Consider the following 25,899-nt stretch of genomic DNA (forward strand, 5'->3'; position numbering starts at 1 on the left):
TTGAACCTGGGTCACTGGCGCTGTAAAAGTGTTTCGCTAACCAAACACCCAGACGAGGCTAATGTGCCAACCCCTCACAGGGAGCAGCTGAATTAAGCCTGGACTGCTGGCAATATAATAGTGTTACACTAACCTTGACACTACTGCGCTGCCCATAGTTATGTTATAAAGTTATGGTAACTTCAGTTAACTTTAGTTTAATTTATTTCTGCTCCATGATCCTGATGGCAGTTTACATACCGCCAAAGACAGATGTTAAACAAGCATTTGCCGTTTTCAGTTCTGTGATTAGCAAACAAGGAGCAGCTCATCGGGCTTGGGCAAGGAAAGTATCTGGTAAGTTTCTCTTTTTCCTCTTTATTCTTCATTCCTTGTCTGTTAGTGCAGTGCGACTGGCTCCAGGGACTGTGTTTTGTCTGTGTGTGAGATGTGGGAATTCTGGGAGGCCTCCAGCTTCCCGGAAAACCACATCTGCAGTGAGATGCGGCTCTTCGGAGGAGGTGTTATAGAACTGGAGCTGCAGCTCGATGACTTCGGCTCATACGGGAGACAGAGGAGGTGACAGGTTAGAACCACAGGGAGGTAAGCACCTCTGGGTTGCAGGAGGCGGGTAACTGGGTGACTGTCAGAAGCAGGAAGGGAAATGGGCAGCCGGTGCAGAATACCCCTGTGGACATCCTCTTCCCCCCCCCTAATAATAACTATACCACTTTGGATACTGTTGAGGGGGACGATCTACTGGGTGGGGGGGAAGCTGCAGTGACCGGGTCTCTGGCAGTGAGTCTGGTGCTGTGGCTCAGAAAAGAAGAGGGGAAGAGGACTGCAGTGGTGATAGGAGATTTCACAGTTAGAGGAACAGAGATGGGATTCTGAGGGCCCGACAGAGACACCCGGGTGTATATTACCCTCCAGGTGCCAGGGTGGGGGATGTCTCGGATTGGGTCCACTACACTCTAAAGGGAGGGGGTGAGCAGCCAGAAGCCTTGGTACATATTGGTGCTAGTGACCGAGGTAGGGAAGGTGAGGAGATCCTGGAGAGAGAATTTAGGGAGTTAGAAAGCTGAAAAGCAGGACCTCCAGGGTAGTAATCCCTGATGGCTGCTTGTCCCATGCACCAGAGAGGGCAAGAATAGGATGGTTTGACAGATGGTGAGTGGCTGAGAAATTGGTGTGGGGGCAGAGGTTCGGATTTATAGATCATTGCGATCTAGGGGAAGTACCACCTGTACGAGAGGGACGGGTTACGCCCGAACTCGAGGGGGCCAAGATCCTTTCAGGCAGGTTTGCTAGAGCTGTTCAGGAGGGTTTCATCTAATTTAGTGGGGGGGGTGGGAACCAGAGTGATAGGGTTAAGGATGGGGTAGTTGGTTTACAAACAGGAGCAGTGTGTAGTGAGACTCCTCGCAAGGAGAGGCTGGCGATGGAGCAAAATTGCAGCCAACAGAATGAGTTGCATCGTAAAAGGGGGACAAAATCAAAAAGGATGGTGGATACAAGACTCAAGGTGTTACATTTGAACACACACAATATATGCATAGATGAAATTGTAGCACAGTTACAGATTGGCATGTATGATGTTGTGGGCGTCACTGAATCATGGCTGAAAGAAAATTATACCTGAGAGCTTAGCATCTAATCATACATATTGCATTGGAAGGACAGGCAGCTAGGCAGAGGGAGTGGGGTGGCTCTGATGGTAAAAAATGAAATCAAATCCTTAGAAAGAGATAACATAGGACTGGAAAGTGCAGAATCATTGTGAGCAGAGCTAAGAAACTGCAAGGGTAAAAAGACCCTGGTGGGAGTTGTATATAGACCTCTGAACAGTAGCAACAATGTGCCTACAAATTATAATGGGAGATAGAAAATGCATGTCAAAGGGGCAGTGTTACAATCATCATGGGGATTTCAATATGCAGGTAGATTGGGAAAATCAGGTTGATGCTGGACCCCAAGAAGGGGAATTTTTAGAATGCCTACGAAATGGCTTTTTCCAGCAACATGGTTGAGCCCACTAGGCAGCAGTCCCCAACCACCGGGCTGTGGACCGGTACCGGGCCGCAAAGCATGTGCTACCGGGCCGCGAGGAAACGATACGAGTCAGCTGCACCTTTCCTCATTCCCTGTCACGCACTGTTGAACTTGAACATAGGGTTGCCAACTGTCCCTTATTTGCCGGGACATCCCGTATATTGGGCTAAATTGATTTGTCCCACACGGGACTGCCCTTGTCCCGTATTTCCCCCACTAAGGTAGAGTGCTCCTATGAAACCTTTCGTCCCGAAAATGGCGTAAAGCGAAGAAGCAGTTACCATTAATTTATATGGGAAAAATTTTGAGCATTCCCAGACCCAAAAAATAACCTACCAAATCGTACCAAGTAACACATAAAACCTAAAATAACACTAACGTATAGTAAAAGCAGGAACAATATGATAAATACACAGCCTATATAAAGTAGAAATAATGTATGTACAGTATAGTCAGGAAGATTAAGCCAAAACCGATTTGTGAAAAAAATCAGCACGTACGAGCATGTGCACACAGATGCCCACCCAAGGCTTCATGGTCATGGTAGTCTTTCTCGAGGTAAACACTGTCCAGCATTTGACTGCTACTTTTGTCCTTTATTTGGGAGTGTGGAAGTTGGCAACCCTAACTGTAAAAGACATGTTGAGGTGAGTTTAACCTTACTTGAACACCCCCCACCCCTCGGTCGGCCGGTCCGCAAGAATATTGTCAATATTAAACCGGTCCGCAGTGCAAAAAAGGTTGGGGACCCCTTCACTAGGGGATCAGCTACTCTGGACTAGGTGCTGTGGATTGAACCAGAACTGATTAGAGAACTTAAGGTAAAAGAACCCTTGGGGACCAGTGATCATAATATGATAGAATTCACACTGTGATTTGAGAAGGAGAAACTAAAGTCAGATTACAATATTACAGTGGAGTAAAGGGAATTACAGAGACATGAGAGAGGAGTTGGCCAAAATTGATTGGAAGGGAACACTAGTAGGAATAATGGAACAGCAGAATGTTTGGAGTTTCTGAGAGCAATTTGGAAGGAGCAGGATAGATACATCACAAGAAAGTAGTAGTTTTCTAAAGGCAGGATGAGGGATGAGGGGTGAAGGTAGATATTGGACTGCTGAAAATTATGCCAGAGAGGTAGTAATGGGGGACAAGGAAATGGCGGACAAACCAAATAAGTATTTTGCATCATTCTTCATCATGGAAGACACTAGCAGTATCCCAGAAGTTTGAGTGTCAGGGGGCAAAAGTAGTGAAGTTGCCATTACTGGGGAGAAAGTGCTTGGGAAACTGAAAGGTCTGATAGGGCGATAAGTTATCTAGCCCAGATGGCCTACATCCAAGGGTTCTGAAAGAGGGGGCTGAAGAGATTGTGGAGGCATTAGTAATGATCTTTCAAGAATCAATAGGTTCTGGCATGGTTCCAGACGACTGGAAAATTGCAAATGTCACTCCATTCTTCAAGGGAGAGAGGTAGAAGAAAGGAAATTATAGGCCAGTTAGTCTGACCTCAGTGGTTGGGAAGATATTGGAGTCGATTGTTAAGGATGTAGTCTCGGGGTACTTGGAGGTGCATGATAAAATACGCTGTAGTCAGCATAGTTTCCTCAAGGGACAATCTTGCCTGAAAAATAACAAGCAGGATAGACAGAGGAGGGTCAGTGGATGTTGTGCACTTGGATTTTCAGAAGGCCTTCGACAAGGTGCCACACATGAGGCTGCTTAACAAGTCAAGAGCCCATAGTATTACAGAATCAGAATCAGGTTTATTATCACCAGTGTGTGATGTGAAATTTGTTAACTTAGCAGCAGCAGTTGAATGCAATACATAATCTAGCAGAGAGAAAAAATAACAAATAAAATAAAAAATGATAATAATAAGTAAATCAATTGCATATATTGAATAGATTAAAAAACATGAAAAAAACAGAAATAGTGTATATTAAAAAAAAAGTGAGGTAGTGCCCAAAGATTCAATGTCCATTTAGGAATTGGATGGCAGAGGGGAAGAAGCTGTCCCTGAATCACTGAGTGTGTGTCTTCAGGCTTCTGTACCTCCTACCTGATGGTAACAGTGAGAAAAGGGCATGCCCTGGGTGCTGGAGGTCCTTAATAATGGACATTGCCTTTCTCAGACACCGCTCCTTGAAGATGGCCTGGGTACTTTGTAAGCTAGTGCCCAGGATGGAGCTGACTAGATTTACAACCCTCTGCAGCTTCTTTCGGTCCTGTGCAGTAGCCCCTCCATACCAGACAGTGATGCAGCCCTTCAGGATGCTCTCCATGGTACAACTATAGAAGTTTTTGAGTGTATTTGTTGACGTGCCAAATCTCTTCAAACTCCTAATGAAGTATAGTTGCTGTCTTGCTTTCTTTATAACTACATCGATATGTTGGGACCAGGTTAGATCCTCAGAGATCTTGACACCCAGGAAATTGAAACTGCTCACTCTCTCCACCTCTGATCCCTCTATGACGATTGGTATGTGTTCCTTTGTCTTACCCTTCCTGAAGTCCACAATCAGCTCTTTCGTCTTACTGATGTTGAGTGCCAGGTTGTTGCTGTGGCACCACTCCACTAGTTGGCATATCTCAGTCTGTACACCCTCTCGTCACTAGCTGAGATTCTACCAACAATGGTTGTATCGTCAGCAAATTTACAGATGATATTTGAGCTGTGCCTAGGTACACAGTCATGTGTATAGAGAGAGTAGAGCAGAGCACACACTCCTGAGGTGTACCAGTGTTGATTGTCAGCGAGGAGGATATGTTATCACCAATCCACACAGATTGTGGTCTTCTGGTTAGGAAGTTGAGGATCCAATTGCAGAGGGAGGTATAGAGTCCCAGGTTCTGCAACTTCTCAATCAAGATTGTGGGAATGATGGTGTTCAATGCTAAGCTCTAGTCAATGAACAGACTTTCAAATCTCTTACTAGCTCTTCCTTCAGTTAGTCCTGACGAAGAGTCTCAGCCTGAAACGTTGACTGTACCTCTTCCTAGAGTTGCTGCCTGGCCTGCTGCGTTCACCAGCAACTTTGATGTGTGTTGCTTGAATTTCCAGCATCTGCAGAATTCCTGTTGTGAACAGCATCCTGACATAGGTTTGTGTGGTCCAGGTGGTCTAAAGCTATGTGGAGAACCACTGAGATTGTGTCTGCCATTGATCTATTGTGGTGATAGGCAAATTGCAATGGGTCCAGGTCCTTGTTGAGGCAGGAGTTCTGTCTAGTCATGACCAACCTCTCAAAGCCTTTCATCACTGTCGATATGAGTGCTACTGGGTGATAGTCATTAAGGCAGCTGGCATAATTCTTCTTAGGCACTGGTATAATTGTTGCCTTTTTGAAGCAAGTGGGAACTTTCACCCATAGCAGTGAGAGGTTGCAAATGTCCTTGAATACTCCAGCTAGTTGATTGGCACAGGAAAGATGCTAGCATGGATAAAGCAGTGGGTGACTGGCAGGAGCTTAAGAGTGGGAATAAAGGGAACTTTTTCTCGTTTGCTGCCAGTACTAGCAGTGTCCCACAAGGTCTGTGTTGGAACCACTTCTTTTTAGTACATGTCAATGAATTAGATGAAAGAGTCAGTGACTTGTGGCCAAGTTGCAGATGATACAAAGATAGGTGGAGGGGCAGCTGGTGTTAAGGAAGCAGAGAGGCTACCGAAGTGCTTAGATAGATTAGGAGAAAGGGCAAAGAATTGGCAGATGGAATACAGCGTCGGGAAATGTACGGTCATATATACTGTACTATTTTCTAAATGGAAAGAAAATTCAAAAAATCTGAGGTGCAAAGGAACTTAGGAGTCCTTTTGTAGGATTCCCCAAGGGTTAATCTGCAGGTTGAGTCAGTGATGAAGAAAGCAATCTTAGCATTCATTTTGAGATAACAAATGCAAGGATGTTCTGTTCAGGCTTTATAAAGCACTGGTGAGGCCTCACTTGGAGTATAATGAGCAGTTTTGGATCCCTTATCTAAGAAAGGGTGTGCTGACATTGGAGAGGGTTCAAAGGCCACTCACAAAAATGATTCCTGGATTGAACGGCTTATCACATCAGAAGCATTTGATGGCTCTGGGCCTGTATTCACCGGAATTCAGAAGAATGAGGAGTGACCTCACTGAATGCTATCAAAAGGTGAAAGGCCTCGACAGAGTGGATGTGGAGAGGATGTTTCCTATGGTGGTAGAGTCTAAGACCAGAGGACCCAGCCTCAGAAAAAAAGGGATGTCCATTTAGAACAGAGACGAGGAGGAATTTCTTTAGCCAGAGTCTGGTGAATCTGTGGAATTCTTTGTTAAAAGCTGCTGTGGAAGCCAGGTCATTGGGTATACTTATGGCAAAAGGTTGATAGAGTTTTGATTAGTCTGGGCATGAAGGGATATGGGGAGAAGACAGGAGGTTGGGGCTGATAGGGAAGTGAATCAGCCATGATGAAATGGTGGAGCAGACTCGATGGGACAAATGACCTAATTTTGCTCCTCCTCATGATCCTATAGTCACTGTGATGCTCGACAGCTGTGGCCATCACTTCCTACAAAGTGAAACCAAGCAACATAAGTGACAACAAGGCTTTGCTCCCAGATGAGCTCAATGCCTTTTATGCTGGGTTTGACCATCAAAACATGGAGGCACCTTCACAAACTCTCACAGCACATGATTACCCTCTGAGCTCAGTCTCTGAGGCCGATGTGAGAGCATCCTTCGGGAGGGTGATCCCACAGGAAAGCCCAGAAAAGGTACCTGATCGACTACTAAAGACCTGTGCTGTTCAAATGGCTGGGGTGTTCATCAATATCTGCAACCTCTCGCTTCTGCAACCACCTGCTTCGAGCAGGCTTCGGTTATACCGGTGCCAAAGAAGGACTTGGTAGCCTGCCTCAGTGACTATTGTCCAGTAGCACTTACATCCACAGTGATGAAAGCTTTGAGAGGTTGGTGATGAAACACATCAACTTCTGCCTGAGAAGCAACTTCGATCTACTCCAATTTGCCCACCGTCACAACAGGTCAACAACAGATGCTAATTGGCTCTTCGCTCAATCCTGGAACATCTGGGCTGTGAAAATGCATACATCAGGATGCTCTTCATTGACTACAGTTGTTTGACATACAATGCTATCATCCCCTCAATACCTCCTCGTGCAATTTGATCCTCTATCTCCTTACTCACAGACACCAGTCAGTCTGGATTGGCAATATCATCTTCTGTACAATCTCCCTCAGTACAGGTGCACCACAAGGCTGCGTGCTTAGCCCCCCTGCTCTATTTGCTTTATATTCATGATTGTGAGGCTAAGCACACATCCAATGTATATTTACATTTTCCAACGATACCACTGTCATTGGCCAAATCAAAGGTGGTGGTGAATCAGCATATTGAAAATTTGGCGGAGTTGTGCCGCAACTCAATGTCAGGGCAATCATAGGTGAGGAAGTGTCAGTAACTTTAAATTCCTCAGTGCTGACATCTCAGAGGATCTGTCCTGGATCCAGCACGTAAATGCCATTACAAAGAAAGTACAGCAGCACCTTTGAGGAGTTTGCAAAGATTCTACATGTCATCTAAAACTTCAATAGATGTGTGGTGGCGAGTAAATTGATTGGATGTATCAGAGTCTGGTATGGACCCCCCCAATGCCCTTGTACAGAAAATGTAGTGGAAATGGCCCAGTCCCTCCCCACCATTGAGCACATCTACATGGTGTGTTGTCGCAGGAAAGCAGCATCCATCATCAGGGAACCTCACCACCCAGGCCATGCTCTCTTCTCGCTGCTGCCATCAGGAATAAGATACAGGAGCCTCAGGACCTACAACACCAGCTTCAGGAACGGTTATTACCCCCTCAACCATCAAGGTCTTGAATCAAAGGGGATAACTTCACTTACCCATCAATGAAATGTTCCCACAACCTAAGAACTCACTTTCTAGGGCATTTCATTTCACGCTCTTCATATTTATTGCTTATTTATTTATCGTTCTTTCTTTTTGTATTTACACAGTTTGTTACTTTTTTTTTGCACATTGGTCACTGTCCATTACACCCTAGCTCAGAGAAACGTTGTCTTGTTTCTATATACATTATATGGTTAAATACATTATATACACGTATATAAATAAATGACAATAAACTTGACTAGATTCTGTTTGGTGCATCTTTTGTTGATTCTATTGTGTTTCTTGTTTTTACTGTGACTGCCCACAAGAAAAATGAATCTCAGGGTTGTTTATGGTGACATTTATGTACTTTAAAAATAAGTTTACTTTGAACTCATGGGAGAGATTGGATCGGCTGTGCTCGTTTTACTTGGAGCAAATGAGGCTGAGAGGTGACCTAATATAGGAATGTAAGATTAACGAGGAACAGACAGGGTAGATAGTCAGATAGTTCTCCGTGGTAGTTGTATCAAAAATAAGAGCACTCATGATGAAGGTGAGAGGAAGAAGTTTTAAATTGGATCTGAGGGACAGGTTTTCTACACAAACTGTGGCTGATATCTGGAACTTGCTGTCAGAGGTGGTGCTGAAATCAGATACAATCACGATGTTTGAGACATTTCGGCTAGCACTTAAACAGAAGGAGTCACTCCTCGTGGACAACTGAGTTTAATGCAGAAAGGCAAGATGTCAACCTGGACGAGCTGGGTAGAGGCAGAAACATGAGGAATTTAAGAGACGTTTAGGTAGCACATGAATGTGATGAAAGTAGAACAATAGGGACATTGAGCAGACGGAAGAGAAGATTAGTTGCTACTTGACGACTCATTGAATTGGTTCAGCACAGCACTGTGGGCTGAAGGGCCTGTTCCTGTGCTGTACTGTTCTATGTTGCATGAAGGGCCCACTTCTGCTCTGGATGGCTCTGACTCTATGCCAAAGTGTATTTTTGAGTCAATAGCAGTGGATCTGATAAGCTAGACAATCTCATGATGTTTGCAAAGCAAAGTGTGTTAGGATTTTAATGTGGGTAATATTCAATAATCTGGGAAATGTGCCCAAGGATTCAAACAATTGGAGTTTTGCTGAGCACTGGAAATATAAGCACTGCAATGATGGGGGGGGGGGGGTTGAGAGCGGGGGTAGTAGTGGGGGGGGGTGCTGGGAGAGGGGGAGAGAGTGCCGGCGGGGGTGGGGGGTAGGGAGAGAGCGCCGGGGGGTGGGGGGGGGAGTGGGAAGGCAGAAGAGACAGGAGTTACAGAGGTAGGAGAGAGATGTAAAGAGGGAAAAGGAGGGGGAGGCAGAGCAGGTCTCAGAGAGATGGGGGAGGGAGATGGAGGGCGAGGGAGGGTGTGGAGGTGGGAGACAGGGCAAGGAAAGAGAGATAGAGGGAGAGAGATCAACCAAGTGGTGAAACTTGCACCAGTTTCACAACAGATTGTTGTAAATATCAAATAAAAATTAACAGTGAACCTCAGAAAGAGACCAGTGACCAAAGCTTGGTCGAAGAAGCTGATTTTAAGGAGCACCTTAGAGAGAGAGGTCGAGAGAAATCACAGGGGATGAGGCTCAGGCGTTGAAAGACATGGCCTCAAGTGGGTTAGGATGGGGGGGGGGGAAAGGATATTATGAATTATCAGGGTAATATTAGAGGAGGACAGAAATCCCCGGGAAACAGGAATCCGGAGCAAAGAGATCCCAATAGGAACAGATGTGTGATAAACAGATACCAGGGATATCTGAGATCTAGGGTAACATGATCTCCTAACATTGCAATTCTCTCTAGTCACTGGTCTCCCAACATGTCTATCAGAATGATGCCATCCCTTCCTCTAGCCAATGACTGAAATAAACAAGATTGTCATTATTAGAATGAATGATTCTTGAGGCTTAATCAAAAATTCCTCTCACCCCATGCCCTCACCTCCAGAATTCCCAGTACTCGAGTGGGAAAGCCACAATGTTTTCACCCATGTAGTTTTCCTCCAACTATAAGGAGTTGCAACCCAACAAAATGGACATTCACCTGTCAGGGAAGCTGTCCTTTGTGAAATACTCATGCTCCAGCAACTCAGTACACGATGATCTTTTATTCGGATCAATGTGCAAACATTTCTGGAAACACATAAGAAACAGTTTGCGGCAATGATACAGTATACTCGACCCCTAGCAACAAGAACTAGAATCAGAATCAGGTTTATTATCACCGGCATGTGACGTGAAACTAGCAGATGTATAGTGCCTTTAAAGACCGACCTTGAATGCCCTTGACCTTGCCCTGTCCCTGACACTTTAACAGCATCATGTACGTACCTTTACCAAATCAATGACCATCAGGGGTATTTTAGGATAGCGTTCTTCAAGAAGTTTGGTTTCTGTGATTATGGGAAGACGTAGTCCAGCAAAGAGGGGATTCTTGTAGAAAAGTTCCTGGTGTCTTGGAGTTAAATTTCCTGTGACAGAAAAATTCCTGGAATTATTTGGAGTAGGTGAAGGTTGGAAGTGCAAGTGGGATGTGCCACCTATGAAGATTTAGGAAGAGTTACCCTTTGTTAAGGACCAGAACATGCCGATGTCTGTGAGCACGAACGCAGGTTTGCAGGAAAGCTCTGGGCAGCTATCACAGGCACTAGTGTCCAGCTGATTAATGTCACTCGATGAGGCAAAACCAGGCAGGATCTTCAGCTGTCATACTGATGACCAGTTGTACCTCCAGCCAAGCTGTTCCAGTCCAGTTACAACACTGGCATCTAGCCAGCAATGTGGTCTGTCATGTTCACCAAGAAGCAGGTCAAATCAAACGTGGCTATTCACATCACAATCAATCGGCTGTCAGTGATCACGAAATGATAGTGCTATCCAGCAGCTTTTACTTACCCATAGCCTGTTCACTGATTCATACTTTGCACCTCACCAAGACCAATGCAAACACACCCTTCCTCTGTCACCAGTGCAGTGGGGTATAGTGAGTACCTCTACAATGTGCACTGCAGTTACTTGCTCAGAATATTCCAGCAACATCTTCTCCCAAATCCATGACCACTACAAGGACAAGGGTAGCAGATGCAAGGGATGCCACATGCAGGTTCTCTTCCAAATTCCATACAATTTCTGTCTTGGAAATATATTGGACCAGTATCGGATCAATTGTAAGAAAGTGACAAATGCGTATGCTGCTGATTGATCACGTGGTGAATCAATTGGTCTCTTTAGCATGGACTTTCGAGTGCATGCTTTTGTCTCGGCGAGCTATGTTCGTCAGTCCCACACAGTAACTTGCCTGTGGCTAACAGGACTCAGTAACAACATTCAATCACATTCCTCCATTGTCTCTGCACATACATAACAAGATTGTAGTTCTTTCGTTATCAGTGGGTCTAAATCCCCGAGCTCCGTCCCACCAACTCAGAGAGCACTTTCACCAGAAGGACTGCAATGGCTCACGGTATCAGCTCACATCATCTTCTCAAGGGCAATTAGGGATAGTCAATAAATGCTAGCCTTTCTAGCTACATCTCGAAATTGAGTCACTAATGACATTTCTCTCCAACTCCCCTGAGCAGAGACCGTGATCTCCAGAGCACCTCCCTGAGCTCCCTGTCTTTGTCCCCGAAGACCAGACACACAAACCATTCCAAAACAATCTCTCTGACACCAGTGTGAGGAGTAACAGGGAGGGGAACCTGCAGGTGATGGTGTTCACCCACAACTGCTGCCTTAGTCCTTGGTGGTGAAGATAGTTTGGGAAAGGCGCTGTTGGACTAGCCTGGGAGAGGGGGTTGTTCAGAATGTTCTAGAAGGCATGGCGCAAATACAGATCCATTCACTCTCACAATGTAATGAAAAACACCGGTTATCAAAGGTTAGCAGGAAAAAAGTGCTCCTCACCATAGAGTGGGTTTGTACACAAATGCAGTCACTTTCATTGAAGAATACACACAAAATGCTGTGTATTTTGTACACACACAATGCTGGAGCGAGGAGAAGATGGCGATGAGATGCAGTGCGTGCGGGCACTCCGGAATGATATCGGTATTTGTAAAGTAGGTACTGTGCACAATCCTGATTTGATGGAGACAGACGTGAGAAGCACAGACGAACATCTGGAGTAACTTCTGAAATGCCTGCTTCACTGCTGCTGCTACTGTGCGATTGAGAATCTCCAGAGGGGAAGGCCACAAATCCTCGGCTTTGCCTGTTGCTGGCGGCTGGGGCTGGGGTTGAAGCACTCAGCAGAGATGGTGCTCGGTGTCGGAGGGCTGGTCGGAGGCTCAAAGTTTTCGGACGGACTCTGAGTCAGACTGTGGTCGGGTGCCTCCGGGGTGCTGCATCAGCAAGTTTGCGGTGCTGGAAGCTCATGGCAGGGAGAGTTTTTTTTTCTTCCTTTTACCACCTGCGTGAGATGATGGGACTTTCGAAAGACTTTGAGACTTTTTACCATGCCCTTGGTTTGTTCTTCATCAAATTACGGTATTGCTTTGCGCTGTTGTAACTATATGTTATAATTATGTGGTTTTTGTCAGTTTTTCAGCTTGGTCTGTCTTGTGTTTCTGTGATATCACACTGGAGGAACATTGTATCATTTCTTAATGCATGCATTACCAAATAACAATAAAGGAGGACTGCGTGTCCTCATAATCTAATCTAAAAAAATGCTGGAGGAACTTGGCAAGTCAGGCAGTTCCTGCATCAAAATTGGAAAGGAAGGGGGCAGAAGCTGAATAAGAAGGTGGGGGCGGGTAGGAAGGAATATAAGTTGGCAGGTGACAGGTGAAACCAGGTGAGGGGGGAAGGTGGGTGGGGGAGAAGTAAGAAGGTGGGAGGAAATAGATGGAAGAGGTAAAGGGCTGAAGAAGAAAATCAAATAGGAGAGGAAAGTGGACCATGGAATAAGGGAAGGAGGGTCTTCAGTGAGAATCAGTGAGCCATTAACTCCAGAATAACAGAGACACAAAGCACAGTCAGTCATGAAAGTTTAATAGAAAAGCCAGTAAATAATTAATGGGATATTACCATTCAAGTAAAAGTTCAGCCAAAGTTGTTCTGGTCCAAAATTAATCAGTGTTCATGTTGTGGTTGTCCTGAAGCTTGCGATTGTGTGAAGGTCCAGGGTGAAGCATAGGTCTGTGTTGTTCAGAAGAGGTAATTTTGATCGGAATCTACTAGTGGTGCCCAAAGCAATGTTGCTCTGAAACCTCGTGTCACTGGCTCCATAGCAACATGTGGATAACTATGCTAATGCAACTTTAACACAGTCCCTCAGGCGTTCGCTGACGTTTCTCCACTCCCCCACCCCCCCACCGTCACTGTGTTTGCTGCATTGGAAGCTGCCAACTACACAGCTTCTGCATGGTCCTGCCAGTTCCTGGCCTAAACAAGCAGACCTCCCTCAGCAGTCAGTCTTCAGTGTGCCTTCGCCATGGGAATGGACTGAGAATCCAGCCCAGGAGGGCCCACTGCTCCTGGCACTTCTCACAGAACCACCGGCCACTCTACCAGGCTCTGCGCGAGCAGTCTAGGCAATGATAACCCCACTCTGTTTCATCCGTGGAGTGTAGCTCATCTCCACCCTCAAAGGACCACTCCCCAAGCTCAGAACAGCATAGGCAACCATCAGTCAGTAATAGTGGTGCTGGAAGCACTACCTTTCACACATGTTCATCTCAGATCCATCTCATTACCTGTCCGTCCTGACAAACACTCAGCATCCTCCCAGGCATTTTCAAACCACACTGAGCCACAGAGTAGTACAGAACAGGAGCGGGTGCTTCAGTCCCACTTGCCCATACCCACTTTCTGTCTAAGACTTCTGCACAGTACTATATTTGTCAACATGGAGCTGAGCAATGGGAATGGTGAGGGTGGAGCACCGCAGGGGGGTGTGGGACAAATGGTAGAGGAGGGAATAGCACGACTGCAGGCACACCCACCCCTGAAACACCAGGTAAGGTCATTTGATTCCAAATAATAGGTTTATTGATTATTATAGGATGTCTCCCTGGTACTTCCTGCTCTCTCCCTTCTCCCTTTCCCTTTTCTCATCCACGATTCCCCTCTCCCTGCCCCATTCCAACTCTCAGTCTTCAATAGAGACCCATATCAGTATCAGGTTTATCATCACTTACATGCCATGAAGTTTGTTTTCTTACAGTACAGTGCAATACGTAAAATTACTACAGTACTGTGCGAAAGTCAGGCACCCTGGCTAAATATATGTGTTTAAGACTTTCGCACAGTACTGTACACCAGTCCCATATGCCCCCCATATTAAGCCCATTTCTCTCTATGTTTTTCTTATTTAGGTTTTAGTCTAAGTGTCTCTAACATTGAATCTGATTCCATTTCCTCTGCCAGTGAGTTCCAGATATCAACTGCTCTGCGTGTTAAAAACTTAGCCCTAGATTCCCTCTAGGGCTCCTTCCACTCACCTGAAACTGTGCCCTCGTTTCTGATACCTCTACTACAAAGCTGTAGAGAGATAAGGTACAGAAACAGCCCTCTCTATCCACAGAGCCCACACTGACAAACTGCCAGCCATTTGTACCAATCCTGCTTTCCCATCAGCTTGCCCCAGGTTCTATCCCTCACCCACACACACAGGGCAATTCACAGCAGCCAGCTAACCACCAACCTACACGTTTTTGGGACATGGGAGGAAACTGAGGGATAAAGTTTTTGTCCATCTATCCTATCTGTGTCTCTTGTAATGATATAATACCAACAGGTCACTCCAGGGAGAACAAGCCCGACATATCCAATCTCTCCCCATACCTAAAGACTTCCAGTCCCGACAACATCCAGGTGAATCTCCTCTGCACTCACTCAAGTGCAACCACATCTTCCTTATAGTGTGGTGACCAGAACTGTGTGGTCTAAGGTTGCAACACAACATCCTAACTCTTATATTCTCTACCCTGACCTGTGAAGGCAAGCATTCCATTCTCATTTTTTACCACCCTATTGGCCTGTGTTGCCAATTTTAGGCAACAGTGAAAATGGACCTCGGGTCTCTCTGTTCATCAACAATCATTAAAGTCCTACCGTTTACTGTTTCAGCCCTACCTTTCTTTGAGTGTGCTGAGGACACAGCAGCACCAAGGAAGCTACATATTGTTAATGCCAACAACAGATACGACTTGCATAGCTCCTTGAACATTCTAAAAAAAATCAAGAAGCTTCATAGGAGTGTTGGAACAGCAAAAAGCAGTCCTGATGATTTACAACTTTTGGGAATTGAAGGGGATACAGTCTGCTGATCTAGTTTTTGGAAGCACACAACCCACAAAGGGAGATGGTAGTGATGGTTGAAAGTCAATCATTCCAGATACAGGACATCTCTGCAGGATTTGCTCAGGATAGTGTCGTGCGCCCAAACTACTTCAGATTCATCAATGACCTTCCTTCTAAGGGCAGACGTGTGGATGTTCACTGAGGTTTGCATAATATTCTATCCCATTCACCTGCTCAGCAAGGGAAACAGCCTATCCCTGCATGCAGTAAGACTGGAGCATGAGTGAGTGATAAGTGACGTCGTAGCACATTACCAGGTAGCAATCATCTCCATCAAGGGAGCATCTAAACCATCAACAACCCGACAGGTTGCATCACATCCTAGTACAGTACAGAAGGCAAAGAGTGGTTGTAGACGGGTCACATTCTGCATGGAGGTTGGTGACCAGTCACGTGCCCCAGAGATTTGTTCTGGGATCCCTACTCTTCGTGATTTTTATAAATGACCTGGATGAGGAAGTGGAGGGATGGGTCAGTAAATTTGCTGGAGACACAAAGTTCGGGGGTGGTTGTGGGTAGTGTGGAGGGCTAGCAGAGGTTACAGCAGGACATCGATAGGATGCAAAACTGGGCTGAAAAGTGGCAGATGGAATTCAACCCAGATAAGTGTGAGGTGGTTTATTTTGGTAGGTCAAATATGATGACAGAATACAGAATTAATGGTAAGACTCTTGGCAGTGTGGAGGATCAGAGGGATCTTGGGGTCCGAGTCCATAGGACGCTCAAAGCTGTTGTGCAGGTTGACTCTGTGGTTAAGAAGGTATATGGTGCATTGGCCTTCATCAATCGTGGGATTGAGTTTAGGAGCCGAGAGGTATATAGGACCCTGGTCAGACCCCACTTGGAGTACTGTGCTCAGTTCTGGTTGCCTCACTACAGGAAGGATGTGGAAACCATAGAAAGGGTGCAGAGGAGATTTACAAGGATGTTGCCTGGATTGGGGATCATACCTTATGAAAACAGGTCGAGTCAGCTCGGCCTTTTCTCCTTGGAGTGACGGAGGATGAGAGGTGACCTGACAGAGGTGTATAAGTTGATGAGAGACATTGATCGTGTGGATAATCGGAGGCCTTTTCCCAAGGCTGAAACGGCTAGCATGAGACGGCACAGTTTTAAGGTGCTTGGAAGCAGGTACAGAGGAGATATCAGGGGTAAGTTTTTTTATGCAGAGAGTGGTGAGTGCGTGGAATAGGCGGCCGGCGACGGTGGTGGAGGCGGAAATGATAGGGTCTTTTAAGAGACTCCTGGATAAGTACATGGAGCTTAGGAAAATGGAGGTCTATGGGTAACCCTAGGTAATTTCTAAGGTAAGGACATGTTCAGCACAGCTTTGTGGGCCAAAGGGCCTGTATTGGGCTGTAGGTTTTCTATGTTTCTAAAGTGATATCCATCACTAAAGAACCTCATCCATCTGGGGCATGGTCTCTTCTCTTTACTACCACTGGGGAGTAGGTGAAGAAGTCTGAAGACCCACACTCAACGATTGAGAAACAGCTTTTTCCCCTCCGCCATCAGAACAACACCATCAGAACCCAAGAACAATAAGTGATAGACCATTTTTTAAAAACTATTTATTTATCTTTGTAAATTTTTTGTAATTTTATGTCTTTGCACTGTATTGCTGCTGAAAATTAACAACTTTCACATCATATAATTTGGTGATAATAAATATGATTCTGAACCTGATTCTAATTCTCCTTTTGATTTGGAAGGTAACCATCGACCGGAAACACAAGTAGAATAGCCACAAAATTACTTTGGCTACCACAGCAGCTCAGGTCGGGATATCCTGTGGTGAAAGACTCTGACAGTACTTCCCAAGACCATGACCTCTACCAAAAAGATGGATAAGGGCAACAGGTGCAAGAAACACCATATCCTGCAAATGCCTTCTGCTGACACACTAGGCTGACCTGGAAATCAATCACAGAGTTGAAACTGTAGACACCTTCACCAGAGAGACTACTTTGTTCAAGAAGGCAATTCACCACTACCTTCACAAGGGCAGAAAGAGATGGGGAATACATGCTGGCTTCCGAGAATATATATAAGAAAAGATTAACTGTCACTAACCTTAAGAGTGGTTTTATTTATTTTAAATGACAGGCCTTTCCACCAACCAATGGAGTTGAACTATAACACTCACCAAGGCACCTGATAATGAGATATAACTGATCGATATCAGAATCTCCAGGGAAAAGCGGCTCTCCTGTCAACATCTCTGTCACCAGGCAACCCACGGCCCAAACATCCACTGATCTGGGGACAACAAAATGTACTTGCATTACACCATTAAACAGCAAGTGCAGATTATGTGATAGCTAAACGATTGCGATCCTCAGTTCATTATGGACTGATGAGCAGGGAAAGCATACTAAACCAGAACAGAACTCTTACCAGTCACAAACTGTACTGTACTGGTTTTGCAAGGGTAGTAACACATGGGGTGGGGCATGAGGAGACACTTCTTTCTGCCACAACTGCCCAGTGGACCCCCTGTGGTAACATCGACCCCTTTCACATACCCCAGCATGAGAAGCAGGCTCCACAGCTGAGGGATGATGTGAAGCTACTGGTGTTCAATTTCTGGGATTTGTTGCAACCACAGCTCATCAGAACATTATATCCATGCAGGGAAATGGACAAAATTCTCACAGGGTTCGACAAGGAGAGCATTTCTTCCAGCTGAGGAGATTAGGGGCAGGGTCACAATCCCAGAGTAAAGATGTGTGAGAGTGAGGTGAGGAGAAATTGCTTCACTCAGGTGAATGTTTGAAATCCACAAGCTCAGTTACTCACAATCGAGGTGGGGTTTTGTTGATTTTCTCGGCAGGCGATCACTAAAGGCGCGGAGCTGGGACGGAGGTGGTTTTTAAATCAAAGTCATGAGTCAGATAGCATGGATACAGGCTGGCCAAGTTTTCCACCTACACTTTCCCACTTGCCCATGTTTGCTGCATATCCAATAAACCTTTCCCGTAATACCTTTCTATGAATCTGTCCAATTTCTTTTGAATATAGGGTTACCTACCTCTACCACTACCTCTGGCATCTCATTCCAAATATCCACCATCCTCTATGTGGAAAAATTGCTCCTCAGATCCCCTTTAAATCTTTCCACTCTCGGCTTAAACCTGTGCCATCTAGTTTTAGATCCTCCTATCCCTATTGTTACGTACCCCGTAACTGGGTTGCCAAACCAGCAGAAATGGATCACTCAGTTGGAGTCTGGATTACTAGAACTAAGAAAGTTTTATTAAAGAAACAAGCAACACAGTACTCTAATCAAAAGGATAATAAATGCAACAGTTCAGCAATGATAAACACACTGTACACAGAATTAAGATAACAGGATCAATCAAGCTCGATCGTTGTCTAGGGGTAAATGACCAGTTTCAAAGTGACGCAAAGTTCAGTTCAATTTAGTTCAGTTCACAGACAGTGGGGGGAAGGAGAGAGAGAGCAAAACGAATGAATATTCAAACGGCTTCCACACACAGATCTTCACAGTCAGCTTTTGTGCGAGCCCTTTGTGATGTCATCTGAGGTCACCGACCGTGACCCCTCCGTTTCCAGATACGATCGTTTCTCTGCGGTGAACCCGGCACCCAGGCAAGGGTGGACACACACCAGGTTCCCGCCGATCGTGCCTTTCCACCCTGTGCGTTTATGGCTTGTCCCGCGACCAGCCGTCCAAAACTTCCCACCGACTTGTGAGAGACGCACCGCTTCCAGGGTCTCGTTACCTCGGGGTGTCGTGTGTGTCTTGCCTTAGTGAACCTGTCCCTTTTTATCCCCCTGCTGGGGTATCGCCTGTCCATCACTTCAAACAGTTCAGGGTTCAAAGGGGGAGCCGATCTTGACAGCTCTCCTTCCGTTACTCTCTCCCGTCCCTTCATTAACATCTCCAAATACTGCTCCATTGTTTTCCTTATCTCCCTCTCTCCTGAAGACAGGTGGCAGACCAACTGCTGATCCCACTGGTGCCAGCACAGGACAGCTAACATCTTAATCTATGTGTATTCTCGTCACACTATCAATTTATCTACAATCCCTTGTGATTTTATAAACTTCAGTGCATCACCCATTAGTATCTTTCGCTGCAAGGAAAACATACATAACTCAGGCCCTCCAGTTCAAGAAATATCTTCATAAATCTTTTCTGCATCATCTCCAGCCCAATCATATACTTCCTATGCTGGCAATCAAAATCGCACTCAATACTCCAAGTACTGTATGTTCTCACCAGTGACATGTCCACCTGTAATATGATGTCCCAACTCCTCTACTCATATCAATGGAAGCACTGATATTCACTGCCAACCACAATATCGTGACAATCCTGCAGCCCGCCCTCTCGAAAGGACATCATGGCCCTGGCACAGGTGCAGAGGAGGAGCTCAGATAATGATCTTCCAATCTAATGTACAAAATATAGGAACCTTGCAGAAAGGTAGTGGAAAATATGACATTCCTATAATTTTATTTTGAAAGAAACAAGACCTTTTGCATCATTAAGTGGGACAGCTGCAATGGGGAGATATCCTGTTGTCAGAGTATTAATACTTTATGGAGTCATAGAGCAAAGAACCCAAGACCAATCTAGTCCATTCCAAACCTGGTGTTCTGCCTAATTCCATCTAGTCTTCCAACCCCTCTCATCCATGTACCCATCCAAACTTTTCTTAAATGTTACAAATGAATCCCGCATCTGCCACCTCATTCCACACTCGGACCACGCTGGGTGAAGAAGTTCCCACTCAGGCTCCCTAAACCTGCGACCTCTAGACCCAGTCTCACCCAACCTGAAGGGGAAAAGCCTGCTATTCACCCTATCTATACCCCTCATAATTCTGTTACTTCTATAAGATCTCCACTCACTCTTCTCTGCCCCAGGGAATACAGTCCGACTTCCAATGAACCTTCATCCCCACTCAATAACCTCCAGTTGAAGGGTCAGTGCGTTCAGTAAGCGATGATCCAATTCAGGAAGTGGTAGAGTGAAAGCCGAAAACTGCCAGGGATTAGAATGAAGGGACACAATTTTCATGTTTGGAGTTGTTCGCTCAGGGAGACAAACCAATAAAACTGAGTGTTTGCTTCTCAACAGCTGCTGTTCAAATTGATTCAGTTGTTCCACTAATAACCTTTACATTCTACGGTGATTTATCCACCATCAACATCCTGGGGTCAATAAAAATCAAAAAAAAACAAATTCAGGTTCTGGAGATCTGAACTAAAACCAGCAAGTGCTGAAAATACCCAGCAGGTCAGACAGCACCTGTGGAGAGAGAAACATGTAATGTTTAGAGTTTGATGTCCTTTCTCTGCATCATTTGGTTCTGATGAAGCGACCCTGACCTGTAACATTAACTGCTTCTCTCTCCATGAACGCTGCCAGATCCGCTGTGCGTGTCCACCATTTTCTGTCAACCTCCTGGGGGTGGGGGTGGGGTCACGATTGACAAGGACTGGCCACAGGAAGACTGTGATTATAACAACAGGCCAGAGTCTGGGGACCCTATGACAAACAACTCACCTCCTGACACCCCCTTCCCATGCCTTCCCACCATTTACAGAGCACATCAGGAACGAAGCAGTTTCACACACAGAGGGGTGGGAAAGGAGAAACTCTCTTCCACCACTCCTCATCTGTGAGTCGATCAAGAGCTCCCGATCTGAGTCTGACGGGGAGAGTCCAGAGCTGCGACAAAGGCAAAATAAGAGAGTCTGGGATCCAAGGGCCCAGTGTCAGCATGAAGAGACATCCCTTTAAAACTGTGCTGAAGAGAAATTTCTGCAGCCAGGGGGTGATGAATCTGTGGATTTTGTTGACACAGAGGGCAGTGGAGGCCAAGTGAGATCTCACATGGAGTATTGTGCACTGTTCTGGTTACCTGCCTTTAGGAAGGATGTCATAAAGATGAAAAGGCTGTAGAAAAGATTCAGAAGGATGTTATCAAGACTGGAAGGCAGAGAATGTTATTTATTGGAAAAGGGGCTAATGATAATGAGGAGGAGGAGAATTGGGATGAAAAAAAAAATCAGCCATGATTGAATGGTGGAGCAGAATAGATGGGCGAAATGGCCTAATTTTGCTCCTATATATTATAAAGAGCGGCCATACTGAGCACACAGCCCCACCGGAAAGGTAGAAAGGGACAGAGGTTTGAATAGCCTCCCCGAGCTCCTGAATCATACTGCGTACTTGCCATAGGTGGAGTCTCCCACTAGGAGTTCTGGTGCGCGGTACCAACGGGTCGCTACGTACTCGGTGTGTACCTCCCCTGGGGCTGCCAGGGTACGGGCAAAGCCGAAGTCACACAGTTTGAGCACTCTGCGCTCAGACACCAGGATGTTCTCCAGCTTGATGTCACGGTGAATGATCTGAAAGAAAACTTACAACAAAGTGACAAGGCAACAGCCTCCAGTCCCGACTCCATTCTGTCCCCGGCCCTCTCCAGTGAAGGGCGACAAACTATGTTAAATATACACGTTACACGCACTAACTGGGCACCCTGTACAGACACCCAGATGCAACCAGGTTACAAAAGGGACCATGAGGAAGAGTGGCCGAGAAGGAGGGACTGATCAAAGGCTCCCTCATGGACTCATCCTGTGTGATTCTGTCCGGTATGGCTAATGCACTGTGTCAGCATGGAATCAAATCTAGCTGTCATGTAGAAAGCATATGGTAGGAATAAATGGGTCCTGCTCAGGCTGGAGGGATGCAGTGAGTGGAGGATCACAGGGATCGTTTCCTGGTCCTCAGCTGGTTCCTATTTACATTAATGATCTGTAGGAGGGAATGAAACGCAAAGTTTCCAAGTTGGCTGGCGAATGTGGATTATGGAGCTGCTTCTCTAAATAAAAAAGGTGAAAAGGCATGCGGATGAGGATAACTGTGATTCTGCAGTGGAATTTGATAACTCCCACATTTAAGGAAGGGTTTTGGAAAGGTGGATAATTACCTGAATGGAGAGAGACTACTGGTGAATGAAGTCCGGAGGGATCTAAGAGTTCTGGTGCAGTAATCACAAAAAAAAGGTTAGCAGTAGGTCCAACAGGTGGTTAAAGTGGAAAACAGCATGTTGGACTTTATGCAAAGAGGTCAGCATTTGAGAATAGGGAGATTATCTTATAATTGGTGTTCGCAGTTGGAATGTTGTGCACAGTTTTACCAAAAAATGGATATAGCAGCACTGGCAGAGGAAGCACAACAGGCTAATTCCTGGGGTGAGAGGATTGTTCTATCAAGAGATACCAGACAGTTTGGGTCTGTACTTTTTGGAGTTTAGAAGAATGAGGGGCAACTTAATTCAAATACAAGATCTTAAGGAAGCTTGAAGATGTCGGAATGTCATTATTTGAGACAGCAAGTTTTATAGAATACAAACTGGCCCTTCAGTGACCAAGATAGCTATCCAAACTAGTCCCATTTGCCTCGATTTAGCCCATTTCTTTCTGAACCGTTCCTGTCCATCTACCTGTTTAAATGTCTTTAAAACATTGTCATTGCTCCCGCCTCTACCACTTCATCTGGCAGTTTGTTCCATATTTCCACCACTGTATGTATGGAAGAAGTTGTCTCTCTCAGGTCCCCTTGAAAACCTTCCCTCTCACCTTAAATCTGTGCCCTCTAGTTTTAGATTTCCATACCCTGGAGAAAACTCTGTGACCGTTTACCCGCATGATTTTATATATGTCTATAAGGTCACGCCTTCACCTCCTGAGCTCCAGGGAAAAAATACCAGCCTATCCAGACTCTTCCAGTAACTCAAGCCCTCCAGTCTCCGTAACATCCTTATGAAAAGTTTTTGCATCCTTTCAATCTTTATGGCATCTTTCCTATAACCAGGAGACCAGAACTGTTTCATGGCTCTCAGAGTTTCTTCTCACATCTACCTCCCTTGACTGCAGAAAGGAGTATTAGATTGGGTTCTCCAAACACAAAGATCCATCTCTGTCATTGTGCAGCCATGCAACAGGAAGAAGATCTCGCATAGTCTTTGTAATCTTCTTCATCTCCTTCACCTTCATCACTGTCCTCAATAGGCTCCTGGGAGCACTTTTTTTTTATCAGGGCCTCTGAAGCTGTAAGGCAACGATTCTACCAGCACTGGCTCCACTTGTGGTCTGTCTGGGTGGCAAGACTTGAGCCACTTTGAAATCCTCTCAGTCTCAGTGTTCTGCAACCCTACTGCTGAGTATCAGAGAAGGCACCAAAACCAGAGTTCAGCTCACAGCTGGCCAGATGTAGTAACAAAGGCTCCCCAATTCATTTAATTCAGCAATAAGATCAGGGAAACATGAATGACTGGGGATAGAAATAACCCTTAATATTCATGATGAACATTTAATAAGCTTAATTCCAAAATTTAGCCCCTGGTGACAGAGTAACAAATTTCTGAAATAGGACACGGGCTGTTCCCAAGTAATAATGAGTTCTGTTGTACAGATGTCTACAAGGCGATTTTAGCTGGCCTGTGGTGTAATGGCATCAGCACCGGACTTGGAGGCAAATTGTCCGGGTTCAAAACCAGCCAGCTCTTTGCATGCTTTCTATTCGTATTGGGTTGAGTGTCAAGTTAGCAACTCGACTTTGTAAAAAAGAACAGAAAATTGCTGTGGAAACAGCGGAAAATGCCGCCTGACACCCCACAAGGTGCAAAAAGGCACAACAACAACATCAATCTTGTCTATAAATCAGATAAAACATGAAAATCACTTGACATGGCAGCCTAGCTTAGTTCCATGGTTTTGTAATGAATGACATCGAAAGCAATAAGACAGATAAGATCAATTCCTTACAAGAAGCGAGAGGGAGTATGATGGACAGATGAAGCCCATCTAGGACTCATACCAGCAAATGGTATGAATGCAAAATCAATACGAAGACACTAGGGAGTGTAATAGAACAGAGGGACCCAGGGTTACAAGTCACAGGTTGACAGAGTGTTGAAAAAGGCATTTAGCATGCTAGCCTTCATTAGTCAGGGCACTGAGATTAGGAGTTGGTACATTGTGTCGCAGTGATAAAAGTCATTGATGAGACCACACGGAGTATTATGTACAGTTTCCTACACCCTGTTGTAGGAAAGATGTGGTTAAACTAGAAAGAGTGCAGAGAAGATTTAGGGTTGCGACTGCACAGGATCAGAAGAAGCTACAGAAAGCTGAGAACTCAGGCACCTCTATCATGGGCACTAGACTCCACAGCATGGATGACACCTTCAAAGAAACAACGCCTTTAAAAGACAGCATCCATCATTAAGAGCCCTATCACCCAGGACATGCCCTCTTCTCATTGCTACCATCAAGGAGGTGGTGAAAGTGTTTGAAGCGATATTTAATATTTCAGAAACAGCTTCTTCTCTTTCGCCATCAGATTTCTAAATGGACAATGAACCCATATACACTACTCAATTTCTTTTGCCCTCTTATTGCACTGCTTATTTAATTTATTTTGTTAAATATATTTCCTATTGTACATTTGTAATTTATAGCTTTTATATCATTATGTATTGCACTGTACTGCTGCCACAAAACAATAAATTTCATGACATAGGCCAGTAATCTTAAACTGGATTCCGATTCTAATTCTAATTCTTGAGGGGCTGGATTATAAGGAGCGATTTGCCAGGCTAGGTCTTTATTCTTTGGAACACAGATGACCTTTTAGAAATGTTTAAAATTATCAGAGGCATTGATAAGGTGAATGGTAACAGTCTTTCCCCCAGGGTAGGGGAGTCCAAAGATTGGGGGGGGGGGAACGACATAGATTTACGCTGAGAAGGGAAAGATTTAAAAGGGACTTGGGGGTCAATATTTCCATAGAGGATGGTGAATATATGGAATGAGCTGTCAGAGAAAACATTTGGGGTAGTTCAAAGATCAAATTTCAAAGTAAATTTATTATCAAAGTATGTGTAAGTCACCCCGAGATTCGTTTGCTTGCAGGCATTCATGGTAGATGTAAAGAAGCACAATAGAATCAATGAAAAACTACACACAAAGACAGACAACCAACCAGTGTGCAACAGGCAACAAACTGTGCAAATACAAATGAAAAATAATAAATAAATAGATGAATAATATTGAGAAGCTGATCTGTTGAGTCTTTGAAAGTGAGTCCACAGGTTTTGGAATCAGTTCAGTGTTAAGGCGAGTGAAGTTATCCACTCTGGTTCAGGAACCTGTTGGTTGAAGGCTGATACCTGTCCAATAGTACAATAGTATCATTTAAGAAGCACCTGAACAGGTACATGCAAAGGCAGGGTTTGTGTGATATGAAAATTGGACTGGCCGGGAAGGTGCTGTGGTCTGCATGGATTTGTTAGGCTGAAGGGCCTGTACTGGTGCTGTATTGTTCTATGATTCACCTTTGTTACCCCTCTCCCTCACCTCCTTATACTTTCCTCTATACTCACAGTCCAGACGAAGGCCCTAGACCCAAAACGTCGATCATCTCTCTGCCTCCACAAATGTTACTCAAGCTACTGAGTTATTCTTAGCAGTTCGTTTCCACCCCCCACCCCCGCAGCATCTGCAGACTCTTGTGTGTTAAAGTCATTAGCTGAGTGGGGAAGTGTGCATTGCATTAATTAGCTAAAGAATTAACAAATTGCCCTGAGATAT

At 45.1% G+C, this 25,899-nt stretch overlaps 1 protein-coding gene across 6 annotated transcripts in view; it reads right to left on the reverse strand.

The window, feature by feature from the left end:
• LOC134345763 (cyclin-dependent kinase-like 2) overlaps nucleotides 1-25,899 on the reverse strand; it is a 72,844-nt gene that overhangs the window by 26,528 nt on the left and 20,417 nt on the right. For all 6 annotated transcript variants that reach the window (XM_063046940.1, XM_063046941.1, XM_063046943.1 and 3 more), the window contains 4 exons: nucleotides 21,470-21,648; nucleotides 17,408-17,520; nucleotides 10,285-10,424; nucleotides 9,998-10,086 (listed from right to left, as the gene is read on the reverse strand). In XM_063046940.1, coding sequence (XP_062903010.1) covers nucleotides 9,998-10,086; nucleotides 10,285-10,424; nucleotides 17,408-17,520; nucleotides 21,470-21,648 — 521 coding nt within the window. The remainder of the gene's footprint in view (nucleotides 1-9,997; nucleotides 10,087-10,284; nucleotides 10,425-17,407; nucleotides 17,521-21,469; nucleotides 21,649-25,899) is intronic.

This window comes from Mobula hypostoma, chromosome 4 (genome assembly GCF_963921235.1).
Source record: "Mobula hypostoma chromosome 4, sMobHyp1.1, whole genome shotgun sequence".
Taxonomy (NCBI): domain Eukaryota; kingdom Metazoa; phylum Chordata; class Chondrichthyes; order Myliobatiformes; family Myliobatidae; genus Mobula; species Mobula hypostoma.